A 21528-nucleotide genomic window follows, 5' to 3' on the forward strand; every position below is an offset into this window, starting at 1 on the left:
TGCCGGTTTGTTTGTTTTTAAATTTTGTGATTTTTCATTTTTCTTTAAAAATCCTGTTTCTTTTTTTGTTGAATTTTTTTGGCAATATTTTTTTCTTTAAAATATTTTCCTAATTCATGTTCTTTCTCAGAAATTGTTCGGTGATTTTTAGAGAAAAGATGCTTTCCAAACCTGCAAGGTTTGTGTCGTGGTGTGAGTGTCAGTCATGTCAAACCGATAAAAACATCAGTAATTCAACCACAAAGTGACGAGTGCGGCTGATAAACTGTTCATCTGTGTGTGTGTGTGCGTGTGTGTGTGTGTGTGTGTGTGTGTGTGTGTGTGTATTTGACTTGCTGATCATATGAACACGTTGATGGTTTCATGCTTCACTAGTCAACTAAGTGAGCTGTTAAACACACTGTTGGAATGAGCATGCTGTGTGTGTGTGTGTGTTTGTGTGTGTGTCACTGTCTCTGCATACAAAGCACTTGCAAATACTGTCACTCACGCTCACGTGCACACTCTTTGAAGTGTTTCACAGACTGAAGCCTGTCAGTACAAATTATTTAGATGTGGACACACACACACACACACACACACACACACACACACACACACACACACACACACACACACACCCGCCCATGTTGTGTCTTGTGTATTTAACCAGAGCCTGTTTGCCGTCTGTGTCCGTGTTGGGGCTCATCCACCCGTCGAAAACGCCAATATTTGTAGATTCTGCAGAAACGTGGACGTTTCCAAGATGCAGCTTTGCGGTTACACACACACACACACACACACACATACGCACGCTGCGGTTTTGGGAAATAAAATATGCACCATGTAAATCAAACTGTGGCCAGCGGACTGCACCTCTGTGGACCAGCGTCCAATCATGAACTGATCTGACCGATCTGTCTTAAAATAGATGGATTAATCTGTTCAATATGAGTAAAATAAAAAACACATAAAACGATTGTTAACTTTGATGTAAAACATGAGAGGAAAGACAGTCAAAGACATAAAAAGACAGAGATGTCTCCACAGAGTCTCTCTGAAGTCCCGTCTTTACGCCTCCTTACATTTTGACACAGCAGCAAACAGCGGTGGCATCACACGGCTCCAGTGTGTGATTTTAGACAGCATGCTGGCAACACAGAAACTAAGGAGGCGTGACGTCGTACTTGCCTGTACAGTTAACCTTTTTGTGAAACCATAGTGAGAAATTGTGAAGCTTGTAATACAAGTTAACAAATCTCTCTTTGGAACTAAAAGTTTGGTGTCATCTGCAAAGATTAACGGTAATGTGATAATTATTCCTGTAAATAAGGAATCAAAGTGGTCCCAGTGTGGATCCTTGAGTCACATCATATTTCATTATATTTGTTTTATACATGTTTAAACTTTGTAAAAGTGTGCAAATATTTTTAAATATTTCAAAATAACTGAATTAAACTGTATTAAACTGAACCAGCAGCTCAGAGTCAGACAGAGAAAACAACGAAATCTCTGATAAATCCATACACATCTGTTTCTGTCAGGTGTGTTTGGAATATAAATCACAGCAGAAAATGTCAAAATAAAGTCGCAGTGACCTGAGCTGTCGGACCTTCAGCTGCTGCATTTTAACGTATTTTTATGCAGCAGTTCATTATCCACACACAGAGCTTCAGTTTAAATTCCAGCTCAGGCCCCAAAAGTTTCCAACAACAGCAGATTTAGTCAGAGTTTACAGCGACGCACATCGAGATTATTCTGCTGTGTTCAGGCTGCTGAGCGCTGACTGGAATATTTTTCATCCAGCAAAAGAGTCGACACTGAAGGAGGAATAAACAGAGCAGGAAGAGTTAACGTCACAGCAGATAAACAGCCGCTCCTCCTCACTGTAGTCAGGGCTTTCTGTGGCTCGTTTACTTGTATTATGGGTCATTTAACCGTTTAAAGACTACAGTGTGGCAATGTTTTTAACCCTTCGAAACCTGGAGCCACATCACTGTCTTCTGCTGCTTCATCCATCCTTCATCCTTCATCCACCCATCCATCCATCCATCCATCCACCCATCCACCCATCCATCCATCCATCCATCCATCCATTCATCCATCCATTCATCCATCCTTCATCCATCCTTCATCCATCCTTTCAGAGGAATGTGATTTATTTTTGTTTGAGCTCAAAGTCGTATTCAAACAGCTCATTATTGTGTGTGTGTGTGTGTGTGTGTGTGTGTGTGTGTGTGTGTGTGTGTGTTTTGCTCTTCACTGTCCTTCAGCAGCTCCACAGTCTCATTTACATACTCATAAATCATTTACGTCTGACATTTCTCACACACACACACACACACACACACACACACACACACAGGGCCTGTGAGTGTGTAATAATAATAAACATCAGCTGTTTCTCGGTGGATGGAGATCATCATCATCTAAATGAACTGTTTACATTAAACAGAGTCAGACTGAAGCTGCGTGTCAATGGAGAACGTTTCCACAAAAAATAAAACACAGAACCATCAGAGCCAAAACTACACTGAAGCTTTATGAAAGTTATTGAAGATTAATGAAGCTTTATGGCGCTTTCTGCAGCTCAATGAAGGTATATGAAGCTTTATGAAGGTTACTGAAGATTAATGAAGATTTATGAAGCTTTATGGACCTTTCTGGAGCTCATCAAAGGTTTATGAAGCTTTATGAAGCTTTATGGAGCTTTCTGGAGCTCAGTGAAGGTTTATGAAGCTTTATTAAGGTTATTGAAGATTTATGAAGCTTATGGAGCTTTATGAAGGTTAATGAAGCTTTATGAAGCTTTATGGAGCTTTATGAAGGTTTATGAAGCTTCATGGAGCTTGATGAAGGTTTATGAAAGTTTATGAAGGTTATTGAAGCTGTATGAAGCTTTATGGAGGTTTATGAAGGTTTGAATAGGCTAAATTTGTACTCTGGGGAAGTTTTTCAGTGTTTAAATCTGACCTTTGTCGATGTAATATCCATATTAAATCACGTATATTTTACATTTTTAACATACTGAATGTTCTGAATCTTCACCAATTCAAACATTTAATTTGGTAAAGATTTAATTAACTTTTTACTCACGAACTTTTAAAATCTAATCACAAACTTTAGACATAACAAACTTCACATTTCAACATATATATTTATTACTTGCAAAGTTTGCAATTTAAAATATATAGAGCATCTATTTACTTTTAAAAACATTGAATCTGTTTGCTACTTCACGTGGAATAAACACCAAAAAAACTGAGGTTTTACTGCGTGCCTGCGGCCAGCTGGCTCCAGAAATCTATATGATGTCGCTTTAAATAATTATTTTCTTAAAGCTCGACAGTGAAAACTACAAAAAACCAAGTAAATGGTTAAACGAGTTCTTCATTCTCCTCTTTTTAGTTACAAAACAAAAGAAAATGGTTCATGACCTCATCACAGGCGTGGCTGGAAACTGACTGTTGTTATCGACAGATTTGTCTGTTTGGACGAGCTGAGAGCGATGATTTGACTGAGGGTCAGAAAGCGAGCTATCAGCCTGCGAGAGCCGAGCCGCTGCTCTGACCACCTCCATTAAATCTCAAAAAACACAGAGAGAGACGACCTCCAACCTGAACCACCCAAACTCGGCGAGACACGATGTCTGCAAAATGCACAAATGAACAGATGAACAAATCTAAAAAATATGATTTTTCAAATTTATCTGCATTAGTCAAATCATTTTTACATTTTTTAAAAATTTTGTCCATATTCAGGTGTTGAGTCTGCAGCTGAGGAGTGAAACAGCAGAAGAATGAATGTCGATGTCTGATTTTTAAAGCCAAATATTGGCTTCATACATCATCAGAACGACATCCAGCACATTGATCTGACTCTGCAGTGAGTCACACACACACACACACACACACACACACACACACACACAGAAAATGAAAATAAATGAAGGTAGGACGTCAGGCAGCAGAGAGCATTTAGGATGTTCTTTAAAAAGCCTGTTCAGTCGAGCTCGGTGTAATAAACACCCACGCTGCGTCTCCAAACCTTTTCTGTCCGACATGAAGAGACACAAACTGTGATTCAGAGAGACGGAGGACAAGAAAACCCTCCACTCATCCTCACTTATGGAAAACATACAGTGTGATTTTCACTGACGGAGAAGCATTTTGTTTTCTTATATATATTTGCTTCTTGTGCTGCTATCAGACACATTTCACAACCTTTCTCAATCTTTCTGTCAAAAACACAGGAATAAGGTGATGAGCACGTACGAAATCTTCCACAGAATGCAAGAAATTAGTAGATAAAGAAAAAAGCTAAAAAGGTAAAGTGTTCAAATGTCTGGGGGGGGGGGACTAATGAAAAAAATATATTCATAATTATCATGATTACATATCTAAAGTTATGTTACAGAATTACATTTTTTAGCTCTTTTTTAAACTTTCTCTTTTATTTTTGTTTGTGGTTGTGGATTTTCAGGTAATTTTCTTGTATTTTTTTCTTTTTTTTTCTAATTTCTTGCTCATTTTTTTAAATAAAAAAATTGCGCTAATCTGCTCAGGTGTCAAAGGGTTAAATAAAATAGAATAAATAAGTAAAGTTGCAGACGCTGCAGTTTGTCTTCCTGTGAGTGTGAACAGGATACAGGACGGCAGAGGGAATATTGATCGTGGGGAATCACACTGAACTGACTTCATCTTTTCTGCAATTATGTTGGAAACAAATTGAGCTCCTGCGGCTCATCGGGGAACAAATAGAATATCTCACTTATATCAATATCTGACTTGTTAACAGCTCGTCCAATCAGCACGCACAGATTTAGGAGCTCCTGAACATCGGCGGACAGGTTGTCCTGAGAGCGCCTCCGCCTGCTGAGAGTTTTTAAACACACAGGAATGCATCATGCAGACATGCAGTACGCGTAGTATCAGGGACAGTACATGTACTGCAGTATTCGCACAGGTAACGGTAGTATCCTGCTTGCAGCAGGCAGGTTTCCATCACAGATATTTAGTAAATGTGATAAAACTCAGCGTGGAGCTGACTGTGTTTCCACTGAGTGATAACATCCCAGTAACCATGGCGATGGATGTTCAAAACATCAGCAGCTTTATTTCTATTGCAGCCACCGCACTAGCCGTCATCATTTTAATCCGAGGCCACGTAGGCGTGTTATGGAGCCGTGATGGAAAGGCGAGCCCCTTATACGTGGGAGCGGACACATATGAGGGATTTCTGGGAGTGATAACAGCTATAACAATTTAAAAAAAACTCCCATTTATCATGAAAAAGTTTTTTACGCTCCATGAGGTGGTTATTTCAGGTGATTGTAAAAAAAACATATTTCACAAAACTGCAGTGGAAACACTTTTTTTGCTTTCATAGCTCCTATGATGTGTACCCGCGGGTGGTGTTAATGCAGCCGCCATTAAACCCAAAGAAGAAGAAAAAGTCACGACATTCTATAAAACATGACTCGGTACGTGAGGACGGAGGAAGCGGCCGAGATCTTCACTCTGATACCACACAAAGAAATCATGATGATATTAGATCGGCTTTATCGAGCGCCGCTGCCGATGTTTTGGACATCCATTGCCATAGTTACTGGGATGTTATCATCAGAGAAAAGTCGCGTAAGTAGCAATGCAGTCATCTGGCAATTGTTTTATCAACATTTCTAAAATATGGAATAATTTTTATTCAAACCTGTGATGGAAACCCAGCGACATGTAGCATCAATCTTCTCATCTCTCCCTTCTCAAATTCCCCCAAATGTTGAATTATTCTTTTGAAAATGTGAAACAGTGCATTAAAATCAGACTTTAATAACCCGTCAAACCCTCAGCAAATGCACCGTCTGATGACTCACCCTCTAATCAGAGGGAGGAACCTGTGACCCAGGCCGAGTCAGCGACTCGTTGTGCTCACTGACCGAGTCACCGAGAACAGGCAGGACGAGACACCAAACAAGACCGTGAAGAGGAGCGTGTGTGTGTGTGTGTCTGTGTGTGAGAAGTGGTGGCTGTGAAACAAAGAGCAGGTAGATTGATGATTGATTATCTGCGGCTGTCTGGTGACTGAGCCTCATTGGCAGCCGTCACTTTGATGAATTACACCGTTGAGAAAAACACACCGCTCTCTGATTACTGCCAGCTACACCCTCACTGTGTGTGTGTGTGTGTGTGTGTGTGTGTGTGTGTGTGTGTGTGTGTGTGTGTGTGGCCTGTATGTACGTCTCTGCAGATATGACACATTGGGCCTCATGCCAGAAACTATATACAAACAAATTTTCTCAGATTTTTGCTCATGTCCCGGGTTTATTCTTACTTTGTCGGTACCGGCTGATTTTTGGGATTCACTGTTTTGGTTTTTAATTTCCTCTGAGGTCAGAGAACATTTTAGGAGTGATCCAGACCTCTCTGACCGAGATCACAGAAAAACAGCTCGCTTTCAGTCCTGCATGAGAAAAAATGACTGTTATATTTGAGGAACATTTAGAAAATGCATGAACATCTTTAATAGTATTTACATAATGTTTCAGAGTGATGGCAGCGGCCGGATTAATCAGGTGATTATTATTATTATTGAGGTGATGTTATTATGTTCAGTCTTTTGATCCCAGTTACTGTAATTTCACGAGTCTTTGCACACGGCACTAAACCAGCCCTTATATGGTGTTTAGGGGGCGTTACCTGTGCTGCCAGGTGAGTTAAGATCACTGAGCTCACCTGCTCAGATTTGGGTGCTTCAGAGCGTTTGCTGCACCTGGAGTCGATTTCTCCGAAATTTCCTCTGTCCAGAAAATTAAGAGAAAGAATTGGAGAAGTTTAAGAGAATGTCGCTGCGTGAGGCTCAGAGTGTGCGTTCAGGATCGTTTCAGAGGAAGTTGTTTCCTGCTGTTTCTTGTTAATCCTCCGCCCGCGTGTGCGTCCATATTTCATGCCGTGAATATACGTGTTTAGTATTCATCCGGAGATGCCGGTTCATCCCCATCAGTCTGGCCCAAGGTCCTGCTCCGCTCGTAAACGGAGGGCGATTTGTTCATATTTAACAGGCGGATGACAGGTGTGTGCGTTTTCATTGTCTCTGGGCGCCGCCTGTCATCGGACGCTCTGAATCATTTATGCTGATGAGAGGCCGCTGCGTTTCTCTGATCCGGCAAACATCAAGACTTGACCGACGTGCTGAAATTATGGGCAGTTTCTGAAATAACAGGCCTGAGAGGCGACGTGAGGGCCGGAGCCACAGCTGACGGCTGCTGTTTGCAGCTCAGACGGTTTTTAAATGTTTTTAACGCTCATGAAGATGTTTTTAATTTTCATAACTTGTAGAGCTTCCTTAACTTGTCAATAACAATCATTTAGCATCTCTGTGGCGGCTGATGTCGTCCTCTGCTCGGAGGGTCCGCAGCTCCTGCACCTCCGCAGTCTCTCCACCTGGGGAAAACTTTTGGCTTTTTTGGGTTTTGTTTTGTTTTTTTGTTTTTTTATTTTTGGCCACCATCACCATCATCACCACCATCATCATTTTCATCATCATCTTCATCATCACCATCATCATCATCATCATTATCACCATCACCACCATCATCATCATCATCATCATCATCATCATTATCACCATCATCTTCATCATCATCATCATCATCATTATCACCATCATCATCATCATCATTATCACCATCATCATTTTCATCATCATCTTCATCATCACCATCACCATCATCATCATCATCATCATCATCATCATCATCATCATCATCATTATCACCATCATCATCATCATCATTATCACCATCATCATCACCATCATCACCACACCATCATCATCATCATTATCACCATCATCATCATCATCACCATCATCATCATCACCACCATCACCATCATCATCATCACATCATCATCCACCATCCTCATCATCATCATCACATCATCATCATCACCATCATCACATCATCATCATCATCATCACCATCATCATCATCATCATCACCACCATCACCATCATCATTCATCATTATCACCATCATCATCATATCATCACCATCATCATCACCACCATCACATCACCATCATCATCATCATTATCACCACCACCATCACCATCATCATCATCATTATCACCATCATCATCATCATCATCATCATCATCCATCACCATCATCACCATCATCATCATCATTATCACCATCATCATCATCACCATCATCACCATCATCATCACCACCATCACCACCATCATCATCATCATCATCATCATCACCATCATCATATCACCACCATCACCATCATCATCATCATTATCACCATCATCATCATCACCATCATCACCATCATCATCACCACCATCACCACCATCATCATCATCATCATCATTATCACCATCATCATCATCATCATCACCACCATCACCATCATCATCACCATCATCACCATCATCATCATCACCATCATCATCATCATCATCACCATCATCATTTTCATCATCATCGTCATTATCATCACCATCATCATTATCATTATCATCATCATCATCATCACCATCATCTTCATCATCACCATCACCATCATCATCTTCATCATCATCATCATCATCATCATCATCACCATCATCATCTTCTTCATCATCATCACCATCATCATCATCACCATCATCATCATCACCATCATCATGAGCGAATTTTATTCAATGCACTTAAAATAATGACCCAAAAACAAGCATTAAAAGGCCTGAAGAAGCAGGCAGAGGCTCGGATGCAGATCAACAAGTGTCTTGATGGAGTCCCTGGACAAACAGCGAGTTGTATTGATTATTTTGGGGGATTTTTTGGAGGATTTTTAGAGGATTTGTCTTCCATCAGGTGTAAATGTTTGTCTCAGAGTGTCGATCTGAGCTGCTGCCCTCTGCAGGGGTTCACAGATGCCTCCGGCAACAAAAAATCACTCCTTCATTTACGACTCGACTCGAATTTTAAACATCAGATTGTTGGTTTTGTATTTCTGTCTCACTCTTCATCATCAGCAGACATCGGGCCTCATGCAGCAACATATTCTTTAATTTCCCTTATATTTTCTCTTTATTTTCTGCTCAGAGAAAATATCAGAGAAGTTGGCTCCAGATGCACCAAACCATCCAAATCTGCTCTGAGCAGGTGAGCTCAGTGATGAACCCCACTGATCATCAGTCACCTGTCAGCACAGGTAACGCCCCCTAAACACCATATAAAGGCAGGTTTAGTGCCGTGTGCAAAAAACTTGACGCCAAAAAAGGCTGAAAGAGGAAGAACTTCTGCAGGAGAGAAACTGACATTCTGTTAAATAAACTCAAAGAAAATGTGATTTCAGGGAAATGTATTCAAGTATTAAAAGTAAAAGTACACATGCAAAAAAGGTTTAAATAAATTTGATAAATCAAAATAATTAAAATAATTAAAAGAAAAAGCAATAAGTCTTCATACAGACGTTTTACATGAGAGGCTCAAACCGTGAAACGTTTTTTTGTTTTGTATGAAAAATGATTTACACGATGATAAGAATAGTTGCCGATTGCCGTTACCTGTGCTGACAGGTGACCGATGATCAGTGGGATGAGCAGATTTGGATGGTGAACAACATTTTGTGCATCTGGAGTCGACTTCTTTTATATTTTCTCTTCGCAGAAAATTAAGGGAAAAAATGAGAGAAATGAAAGAGAATGCAGCTGCATGAGCTGCAGTGTTTCCTAAATGTGACTGTTGTTATTTTTTGGCTTTTCAGTCCTCTGACTCCAATCGTCTCTCCGTCCTTGATGAAGTCTGACCTGAACACTGTGTGCTCGCTGTGAACGTCCTGTTTTTTGTCATTTTGTCCCGAAGCTGCCGCAAGTTTCACTGAAAAGCGAGAAGCTTGCTCAGCAATGTTTCTGCAGAAATAAATGACTGCACGTATGATGTTACCGATGGACGCTGTGACCTGCCGTCCTCTGAGCGCAGAGACACACCGAGGCCGTAAATCCAGAGGAACGTGTTCTCTTTAACACGGAGAGAAACACAAAAACACATAACCATAAACAAACATTAAAAATGAACTCCAGATGCTGCTCTGTGACCTTTGACACGCAAACACAACAACAACACAGGGACGAGCTCACAGAAAAAACTGTTTGTGCTGAAATGAATGATTATAAATTCTATGAAAAGTTAATCATGTGCTAAAACTAAGATTTTATTTGAGATTATGTTCTGATTATGTGCTTAAATACTACATAGTATTGAATTTATTAATCGGGTGGGAGTACCATGCAGGACTTTAAAGGAATCCAAAAGACAAAAGATGTTATGAGATTATTAACAAGATGGAGAAGGAAGGAAAAAAACTAGATACGTATATTTTTCATACTTTTCTCTAATCTTGGGCAAACTGGCCTATTTTTTTTTTTAGTTTCACAAAGAAATAAACCAGAATATGGAAAGAATGAGCACAAAGTACAAGAAAATGACCTGAAATTAGCACAAAAAAGAAAAGAAGAAAAAGCAACAACGAAACAAAAAACAATAACCAACAGGAGAGTAAAAACAAAACAGCATACACAACAACAGGAAAATAACCGGGGAAAAAACTGCTTTAAAATATTATATTTTTTTGTAAAATAATTTAAAAAACATAATTATGATAATTAGAAATGTAGAATTACAAGATTTCTTTATAGCTTTTAAAAAATAATACTTTTCTAAATATCCTAATTTCTTATAATTTGAAACTGTAATTTGCTTGTCGCCCTTTTCCCCATGTTTTTAAACGAAATCAAACCACTTTGCTTCAAAAGCGTCTGAAAGGCGTCTGAAAGGCATCTGAAAGCAGCTCAAGAAAAGTCACATTCATCCAGTTTTCAAAGGGTTAAAGGGTTTGCTTTTAAAGTGATTAGTTGTGCAGATTATTGTCTAGGAGATGTAAAAATTCACAGTATAATACAAGTACAGAAGTAAAACAAAAGTGATAAATAAAATAATTTAAAATATATATTAATATTATTTATTCTTAAATAAATTAAAAATAAAAATAAGACTGGCTTTACAAAACTCAAAAATAATCTGTTCTCTGATGTTGCGTGGACTGTTTTTAAAGGACCTTAAAACTGTGATCCGTTTTGTTTCGCTGCATCAACACTAAATTCGATTTATACAATGACGCCATCTGGTGCTCAAAGGGTGTGTGTGTGTGCCCGCGTGTGTGTGTGTGTGTGTGTGTGTGTGTGTTAGTGTGTGTGTGTGTGTGCCCGCATGTATGTATGTGTGTGTGTGTGTGTGTGTGTGTGTGTGTGTGTGTGTGTGTGTGTGTGATGTATGTGTGTGTGTGTGTGTGTGTGTGAGTGTGTGTGTGTGTGAGGCCACCGAAAACCAAAACACACTTCTGATGTCAAGGGCTGAAATTACAAATATACACAAGAACAGACGTTCTTTAGAAAAATAAATCCTTGTCCGAGAGACCCTGAATTACATTATTATTCATCCTGTACTTTCACATTTTTAATTCCAAGAAAGTCAGAATAAATGATAATAATAGTAATAATAACTCAAATAAAAAAGACCCATCTCGCTGGGTTTCTAAAGACTCATCAGGTCATGCTCAGTGGGCGGTTCTGTCCCAGATAAACCAGGTCAGGGGCCAAACTGGGCCAGCTGCAGGTTGTCACTCCTTAAGGCAACTTTGACTTTGTCACGAAAGGACTGTGTTATTTTTTTCTCTACAATTACAGAATCTTACTTTATTTATTTATTCTTTAGTTTAATCCCTGTTATATTCATGAATCCCTTCATCCTTGATCCATTAATTGACCTGCATCTTAAATAAAAAAACTCAGTTCCTCTGAGATACAAATCAAAGTGTAGACACCTGTGATGTTGTTCTGCACATTGAAGAGTTTTTGCACTTGAGAAATATTTTAAAATAGCCCCTAACCCTTCAAATAACCCGCCAGCTGGTGATGCCTGGCTTACAGGTTAATTAAAACATTAAAAACTTTTGAGTAGGCCTACTTCTCCTATATTCTGCCCGCCGACATTCACAGTTAGAGAAAGGCTGAAAATAAGCTCATGTGCTTGTGGCCCCGGGCCCCCAAAACATAACATCTGCGTTGTATTGACATTCTACCGAATATGTCTCATATGTCAAACGAGAAAAAGTTATTTCGCAATTGATATCGATATCATCACCCAGCCCTAATATATATATATATATATATATATATATACAGTATATATATATATATATATATATATATGGCAGTACACCAGCTCTAATCTGCTCTAATCTGAGCACAAATGGATATTTTTTCTAATACAAATTAAACAGGATGTCATTTTCAGTGAAATATTCATATTTGATTTCACAGTATGTACATAGCTTTGGTTTAACCCCATTGCCCAATTATATATACAGTACAGATATAGGTACATATATATATATATATATATATATACACACACACACACACACATATATATATATATACATATATATATATATAGCCACTCTGCGATAAACCAGCCTTAGCATTGGAAACGAGCTGACGATAGCTCACAGCAGCAGCACATCCAGCTTACAGTGTTTCAGTGCATTAATCAGAAGCATTTTAGCTGTTCAGCAGGAGTGAGGCTGTTCAGCAGGAGTGAGGCTGTTCAGCAGGAGTGAGGCTGTTCAGCAGGAGTGAGGCTGTTCAGCAGGAGTGAGGCCGTTCAGCAGGAGTGAGGCCGTTCAGCAGGAGTGAGGCAGGAGTGAGGCTGTTCAGCAGGAGTGAGGCAGGAGTGAGGCTGTTCAGCAGGAGTGAGGCTGTTCAGCAGGAGTGAGGCCGTTCAGCAGGAGTGAGGCTGTTCAGCAGGAGTGAGGCCGTTCAGCAGGAGTGAGGCTGTTCAGCAGGAGTGAGGCAGGAGTGAGGCTGTTCAGCAGGAGTGAGGCTGTTCAGCAGGAGTGAGGCCGTTCAGCAGGAGTGAGGCTGTTCAGCAGGAGTGAGGCCGTTCAGCAGGAGTGAGGCTGTTCAGCAGGAGTGAGGCAGGAGTGAGGCTGTTCAGCAGGAGTGAGGCTGTTCAGCAGGAGTGAGGCAGGAGTGAGGCTGTTCAGCAGGAGTGAGGCCGTTCAGCAGGAGTGAGGCTGTTCAGCAGGAGTGAGGCTGTTCAGCAGGAGTGAGGCTGTTCAGCAGGAGTGAGGCAGGAGTGAGGCTGTTCAGCAGGAGTGAGGCCGTTCAGCAGGAGTGAGGCAGGAGTGAGGCTGTTCAGCAGGAGTGAGGCTGTTCAGCAGGAGTGAGGCAGGAGTGAGGCTGTTCAGCAGGAGTGAGGCAGGAGTGAGGCTGTTCAGCAGGAGTGAGGCTGTTCAGCAGGAGTGAGGCTGTTCAGCAGGAGTGAGGCCGTTCAGCAGGAGTGAGGCTGTTCAGCAGGAGTGAGGCCGTTCAGCAGGAGTGAGGCTGTTCAGCAGGAGTGAGGCAGGAGTGAGGCTGTTCAGCAGGAGTGAGGCTGTTCAGCAGGAGTGAGGCAGGAGTGAGGCTGTTCAGCAGGAGTGAGGCCGTTCAGCAGGAGTGAGGCTGTTCAGCAGGAGTGAGGCAGGAGTGAGGCTGTTCAGCAGGAGTGAGGCTGTTCAGCAGGAGTGAGGCAGGAGTGAGGCTGTTCAGCAGGAGTGAGACAGGAGTGAGGCTGTTCAGCAGGAGTGAGGCTGTTCAGCAGGAGTGAGGCTGTTCAGCAGGAGTGAGGCTGTTCAGCAGGAGTGAGACAGGAGTGAGGCTGTTCAGCAGGAGTGAGGCAGGAGTGAGGCCGTTCAGCAGGAGTGAGGCTGTTCAGCAGGAGTGAGGCTGTTCAGCAGGAGTGAGGCAGGAGTGAGGCTGTTCAGCAGGAGTGAGGCAGGAGTGAGGCTGTTCAGCAGGAGTGAGGCCGTTCAGCAGGAGTGAGGCTCACTCACGGTCACCTGGACTCCTTCAGGCCCGTTAGCTTTCCCAGCTAACGCCGCTCAGGTGTTCTCCTCGTCTATCTGCCGCTCGCTGCCGTCACTGTATCCCTTTTTAAACATGAAAAAGAAAAAAGACGCCATGATTTTTCAACTTTAATTTTGCATTTTAAAATCCGATAACCCATCTTTTTTATTTTTAATACCCGTTTTTGAGGGAACATCATTAAACACGCACAGAGCGGGCTGGAGCGCAGGAGGCGGTAATGCAGCTTCACGGACGCAAACTGCTGTTAAACACCACAGAAGAAGAACGTTGCGCGGGTTGTTTGAGTGTTGTGCTAACGGCTAACAGTTAGCATCACGTCTGTCACCGCGGACCTGTTTCACCAACACGGTGAGTTATTTTTACATGTTTTTTCTCTTAAAGCAGCTTTAAAACTTTACGTTACTGTGAGTTAAATATGTTAAGTACTAGTTTATAAAGAGTTGGCCGATAAAACGGTTAGTTTAACTCCGTGTTTCAGCTCCGAAAAGCCGCTCTGTTTCGGCGTGTATGAAGAAAAAACGTTCAGCCGAATTACATTAAATATCTGTCATTTATTTCCTTTCTCAAGTTTTAGGAGAAACTGCGTCAAACAGATGATTAAATCAAACTCGTAACGAATCGATCCCATGTTGTGTTGAATTCGGCGCATGATTTAATACGTTCAGATGATTATTTTTTTCATATTTTGCGTCATTGGTGAAACATTTTAGGAAAAGTTAAACCGTTTACGGCGCTAAAATGATGATAAACATACTGGAATTTAAAATGATATAGTTACTGGGACAAAGTCACACATTTAACATTTACCCTACAAACACATTAAACAACTTACACAATGTAACGTTACTGTTTTACTGAAGAAAACATTAGTAAACCAAACGGTGAGATTTTTAAATGGAATTTGGTATCTTTTCGTGTGACTTAATACTTTACGTATTATTAGTAAATTACTATTTGTTAAATCCATATTTGTCCTAATACCACTGGTATATAAAGGCACATCTGCCCAAATTCTTTACCATGCAGTTTTGAGGTGCTTGTACTTCATTTATATTTTGAATTTACTACATATCAGAGGGAAATACTGTATTTGTGATACACCATATGACTTTAAACTCTATATATTATTAGTAAAATACTATTTGTTGAATCCTTATTTGTCCTAATTCCACTGGTATAAAAAGGCACATCTGCTTTACTTTACAGTTTCTGAGGTACTTGTACTTCATTTCTATTTTGAATAGCACATTTCAGATGGAAGTACTGTATGACTGATACACTGTTAACTTTGTAAATTAAGTTTTTGCCAAAAATATATCTAATAACATACTACAATAGCATCCTTTAATTATGACATTAATAATAAACATGTTACTGTTTTTACACATTTTTGATAATGTCACAAAAGAAATGCAACATTATAAACTGTAAAGTTGAAATTTATGTCATAAGTGTTATATTAAATTGTGCAGGTGTAACTTATAAAGTGACCACAGAGTGTATACAAACATATAACACTTGACAGGCGCCTCGCTGCATGATGAGTACTTTTACTTTTTGATGACTTTTGATACTTTTACTGAAGTGTCATTGTTACTTTTACTTGATTGCAGGACCTGGGTTTTTATCCACGGCTGCTCGGTTCACAGTGAGGCATCATCATGGAGTCGACGGAGAGCAAATACGCTCACCTGCTGCAGCCAATCAGGGAGCTCACCAAAAACTGGGAGATCGACGTGGCGTCTGAGCTAAATGACTATTTAGAGGAGGTAAACCAGCTGTGACAGACAGTAAACAGACTGTGATATTGTGATTTAAGAGCTTTACGACCTCCTCTCTGTCTGTCTCTGTTATTGTTTGTAGTTGGATGACATGTGCATCACGTTCGATGGAGGCAAAACCAGACTGAACTTTGCAGAAGCGGCGCTGCTGATCCAGGGCTCTGCCTGCATCTACAGCAAAAAGGTTCACATGCAAAACTAATAAAACTCCAGACTCCCTTTGATTTTCAGCAAACTGGCTTGATTTCATTCAAAAAAGGAAAAAGGAAAAAAGCCAATAAGCAGCTTATAAGAGAAAAATGACACCAAAATTAGCAATAAATTAGTAGAAAGTACAAGAAAATGACCTTAAAATTAGAAAAAATCTGAAAGTAAAAAACAAACAAGGAAATTTGCTAAAAAATGTGCTTCAAAATAGTAATTCTGTAACAAAATTTAAAATATCTAATTATGTGACATAAATATAGTTACATTTTCCCCATGCTTTTTAAAAATAATTTTCTAAATCAATTAATTTCTGAGACATTTCTTGCCAAGTCGCTCATTGCCTTTTTCCCCACACTTAAGAAAGAAATCAAACCCCTCAGCGCTCAGAATATTTGTTAAAAGCGTCTGAATGGAGCATAAGAAAACTGACGTCAATCCAGTTTCCAATGGCTCAAAAATCATGAAAGAAATTAGGAAAGAAAAAGAAGAAGAAAAGAAAATTGTTTTTATTGTTTTATGACTTTAGTCATGAAAAGTTTTTAAATGTTGTTCATGAAAATGTGCACACTGTAAACTTTATTTAAAACGTCTGATGCTGATCGTCTGTGCGTCTGTTTCAGGTGGAGCTCCTGCACAGTCTGGTTTACCAAACTCTGGAGTACATCAACGACAAAAATAAGAAGTAAGATCATCCTGCAGCTCTGAGTGTTTGTGTGTTTGACCGATCAGCTGATCAGTTTCTCTGTTGATCCTGACAGACGAAACAAAGAAACGGCAGCGTCTCAGGAGGACGACGCAAACGGGGCGGCGAGCGCCCACGACGCTGATGACGTGGCTGTGGTGAGAAACAGTTAATATTATTTCTTTTTATTTTAATCATCGTATTCATGTTTTATTTATGTTATTTCCTTTTTTATTAATTTGTATTTATTTTACATATCTTTATTGTTTCATTTATTCTATTTTATTTATTTTTATTTATTTTGCATATCTTCATTATGTTTTATTTATTTATTTATTTATTTATTTTGCCTATCTTCATCATGTTTTATTACATTTCATTTCCTTTTATTTGATTTTATTTATTTTACCTATCGTCATCATGTTTTATTGATTTTATTTCCTTTTATTAGTGGTTTTATTGCTTTTGTTGGTTTTGGTGTATGTGTTATTTTACATTGACATGATGCGTCCTGCGTCTTGCATTATTTGTCCTTTTGTTTTAATTTTGTCCTGACTCTACCTTCATTTCGACGCGCTTGTGTTCACCAGGACTGTTTGGCTTTATGTTCTTGTGTTGTGTTTTATATTTCTCATTTCTGCTTTTGCTTTGTTTGTCGAAACACTTCGTAAACTCTGTTTTTAAAGGTGCTACATAAAAAGTTATTATTGTTCATAGATTTTCTTTTTGTTATTTCATGCAGAACTGTCAGATATGTTGAGTGACAAAAACAAACCACACATTTATTGAAATATTTGGTTTTCTTTAAATACTTTTTTGTCAGGTTTAACCTTGTTTTAATGCAACAACAGAGTTCAAGATGTAGGCGCTAACTTTACGTGACTAACCTGTCCGTACAGGTAACGTTACATGTATTAAAAGGCATTCTGGGTAATGCAGGCGCCCACTGACAGTGTGTTTGTCTCCTTCAGTTCACTCCTCTGGACATCGACGTCTCAGAGGACTCATCCAAGTCTGACTCCAACACGGTGAGTTTATCTTTATCTCTGAACTCACACAGTTTGTTCCTGTTTACGTGTAGTTTATGATTGAACACACACACACTTTATTTTGTCGTTCGTAGTTCAAGATGGTGTGTAAATGTGTGTTTTTGTTTGGTGTTCAGACTGTGAGTGTCGCTCCTCTTCCTCCTGAGTCTCTGATTCCTCCTGAAACCTCCGAAAAGAACAAACTCCCGCTCATCAGGTACGTTTGGAAAGAAACACACTGTTCATAAATGTTCATGTTTATAAATCTGTTACCGTTCTTGTGTTGAAATCATTTAGATTTTTGTGCAGATTTTTAAAATATTACTCCAAAAGCAAATCTAATCTAACCTTTTTTTTTTAAAAATGTATATTTATATATTTTTTTAAGGAAAGAACAATCATCACTAAACGTCTGGGTTGCAATGACACCACAATTACTAATTCCCACATAAGATAAAAATAAATAATTTTGGTTGAAAATGACTAAAAAAAATTTAAAAAAGCAAGTAGGGAAAAATGAAAAACAAACAAACAAGGAGGCTGAGTTGTCACAACCAGACAGGGAGGAAGAAGAATCGGTATAATTTAGGAGAAGTCTCCAAATGTTTTCAAAAGAATGAAGAGAAGAAATTTCTCTGATCCAACTGACAGTCTCTCAGCCGTCCACTATGAGTCAAAGTCAGCTTTTTTTGTCAATTTTGCCATGTAAGACATACACACGTGTGTGTGTGTGCGTGCGTGTGTGTCTGTCTCAGCGTGAAAGGTGACGTCCTGTGCAGTCAGAAGGACTTCAGGATGAACCTCTTCATCCCTGGAGACGAGGACATGATCCTCCTCACGTTCGGATCAGCTGCCTCCAGGTTTCTGTGTGACGAAGATGGCCATCCTGCAGACTCTCTGCAGCAGCATCCGGGTACGATAAAGCATCCGGGTATGATAAACCGTCAGGGTACGATAAAGCATCCGGGTATGATAAACCGTCAGGGTACGATAAAGCATCCGGGTATGATAAACCATCAGGGTACGATAAAGCATCCGGGTACAATAAACCTGCTCTCTCTGCAGCATCAAATGAAATATATCTTAAAGTGAAAAGGTAAAACAAAAGAACGATTAAAAGAAGAATTAAAGCAGAGGTGAAAACAGCTGTTCCAGCACTTACAATGTACAGAAATCTTGAAGATTACATGCGCTACAACACTTAATATTTAATATTCTTACTTTTGACCCCACTCCTGTCTTGATTTTATACGTCTTTTATAATAAAAAAAAAATCCACGAAGATCCCCCATACATTTTCAAAAACTGCCAGCTTTCCTTTTGTACTAAATGTTTCCACAGCGACTCCTGCTGATAAATCTGAATATACTGCTGATCTCGTGTTTTTAAACGCCTCCTCTGCGTCCAGATGTGTTCGTAGCTCCGCTCGATGCTGCGGCGGCAGATGTCGAAGATAACGGCGGTGCTGCAGAGAACTTTCTTCCTTTAGAGGACAATAACATGGAGCTGGACGGGGACGTCCCAGAGGAGCACGTGGACAGACAGCAGGTCTCAGATTTACCTTCTTATTTGCCTGTGGCATAAAAAAGAGGCTTTTAACTTTTTCTGTATTTTTTCTATGATGCTCGGCGTTTCTCTGTCGTGACTCTGAATCTTTCTTCCCTTTTTTAAAATGTTTTAAAACGTATGTCAGGCTCCGACTGAAGGCAGGATGATCAGAGAGAGACGACAGGTCGACGCCAACAAACCCACGAGGACGGAGGAGACGCCGCCTGCTGTATGTTCTCATTATATCACTTGTACTGTAATAACTTCATTCCTGATGTATTTCAACCTCATTTTCATAAAGTTATGGCTTTATCTCTTAACGACTGTAAGTTGTAATATTACAGATTTATTTCTTATGAAATTGCTTTCTGTGGTATTATGTCTCATTCTCACTCAGGTTTTTTGCCTGAATATTTTGTCTTTTTCTCATAAAATAGCTTTATTATTTTAATTACTTCTAGAAGTATATAAAACTTTTTTCTGAAGGAGCTTACGAATATGTTTTTGAAATATTTTGACAGCAATTTGAGAACATCCAAATTTAGTTTTAGAATGTATCAATATGTTTTTATTCTATAAATATTAACTTTCTCAGCATTTTGTATTTATTCTCATAAAACTAGTTTATTAAAAAAAAAAAAAGTTGCCCCCACACATTTTTTGTAGAAACTAATCTGAAGGAGCATAAATCACTTGGAAAAGTCTGTTTTATAAAATAACTTTTCTTTCTTCATACATTGTTCATTGTTGCGTCTTTGTTCCTCATAAAGTTGCAGCTTTTTCCTCTCGTTGGTGTTGTTTTGTGTCTAGGTGAACGTGTGGACGTTTCATGACCCGTACGCCGTCCTCGGGGAGGACAAACCCTTTAAATCAGGTGATCTTTTAGACTGTCAGAGAGCAGTGTGTGCATCGTGTGTGTCGCTCGCTGTGCTGACAGAGTCGTGTTTTTGTTTTTAGGAAAATGCTACAAGGTTCCTGACGGTCTGGACGATGGAGGAAAGAGGAAGAGAAAGCGACCTGGTTCACTTCAGGACTTCAGGAGCTGGTTCAGAGGAACCTGTGAGTCTCATCTGTTCTGTCAGAATAATAATTACATTATATTAGCATGAAACTAAATAGATGAATTGTTCTGTTTCAGTCGATCCTCCGGAGCACAAGTTAAAAAACGGACCCACGTTTACAGGTAACTGCAGTGAAGTCCTCTGTCTCTTCAGAGTCATACCGCTCTGTTATCAGCAGCTGCACTCACCTCTGTCTGCTCTTTAAACTCTGGTCTTAGCTCCTTTTTTTTTTATTTATTCAGATACTGTCGGTTGTCTTTTATTCAGGTCAAATTTTGCTTCCTGTACCTCTGCAACTGCAGTCACTCCGCACTTTACACTTGTATATATGTATATATGTATAGTCTCTTAGTTTTTAGTTTTTTAAGCGTATTCCTTTTAATATTCTATTAATATTGTTTGCTCTGCTACACCCCAATTTCTCAGTTTTGAGATCAATAAAGTATATCTGTCTATCTATCTGTCTGTCTGTCTGTCTGTCTGTCTGTCTGTCTGTCTATCTATCTATCTATCTATCTATCTATCTTATTTGGACATAGACTATCATAAAGAAACAAATACAAGCAGGGAGCAAAATCCACCAAACAACGTGATAAAAAATATAATCATCTCTGACACATTTATCTTCACATTTTCTTGTATTTTTTGACATGAAAATAATTATTTTTCAGACCTGAACTACATTTATTTGACGACAATGAAAGACAAACTGAGGACACGGAAGAGGACGTACAGGAGAGAGGTACGTGTGTGTGTGTGTGTGTGTGTGTGTGTGTGTGTGTGTGTGTGTGTGTGAGAGAGAGAGAGAGAGAGAGAGAGAGAGAGAGACACGTCACTCAGGGTGGGGTTAATGTTACGGTGTGTGTGTGTGACGTCACTCAGGGCGTGATGGTCTCTGATGATGATCTGAGGAGGACGTTCCTGCAGCCGGAAGAGGCGGGGCCACAGCAGCAGGGGGAGGAGCCTGTGGATGGATTCAGACACCCTGACCTGCTGGGTAAAAACTGACACACACACACAAACACACACAAACCTCTCTGCTGCACCTTTCGCTGACAAACATTTAAAAATAAAATCTTCTGACACTTAAATTCATACTGAAATAAACAGTTGTGGATGAAGTTAGGGGATGAGTCGAAGGTGCAGGAGGTGTGTCTGCAGCTCAGGTGTGTCTGCAGCTCGGGTGTATCTGCAGCTCGGGTGTGTCTGCAGCTCAGGTGTGTCTGCAGCTCAGGTGTGTCTGCAGCTCGGGTGTGTCTGCAGCTCGGGTGTGTCTGCAG

General features: G+C 39.8%; 1 protein-coding gene across 1 annotated transcript; it reads left to right on the forward strand.

The window, feature by feature from the left end:
* Positions 1–14225: 14225 nt before the first annotated feature.
* ncaph2 (non-SMC condensin II complex, subunit H2) lies at positions 14226–21257 on the forward strand. Its single transcript, XM_042511651.1, has 15 exons — positions 14226–14289; positions 15555–15710; positions 15805–15906; positions 16550–16611; positions 16688–16769; positions 17583–17639; positions 17777–17856; positions 18395–18552; positions 19048–19187; positions 19333–19416; positions 19998–20061; positions 20145–20246; positions 20326–20370; positions 20920–20990; positions 21131–21257. The coding sequence occupies exons 2-15, from the start codon at positions 15603–15605 to the stop codon at positions 21254–21256; spliced, it is 1281 nt and encodes a 426-aa protein (XP_042367585.1). The 5' UTR covers positions 14226–14289; positions 15555–15602; the 3' UTR covers position 21257.
* The last annotated feature ends 271 nt before the right edge of the window (positions 21258–21528 follow it).

The sequence above is a fragment of the Plectropomus leopardus genome, chromosome 22, assembly GCF_008729295.1.
Source record: "Plectropomus leopardus isolate mb chromosome 22, YSFRI_Pleo_2.0, whole genome shotgun sequence".
NCBI classification, from domain to species: Eukaryota; Metazoa; Chordata; class Actinopteri; order Perciformes; family Serranidae; genus Plectropomus; species Plectropomus leopardus.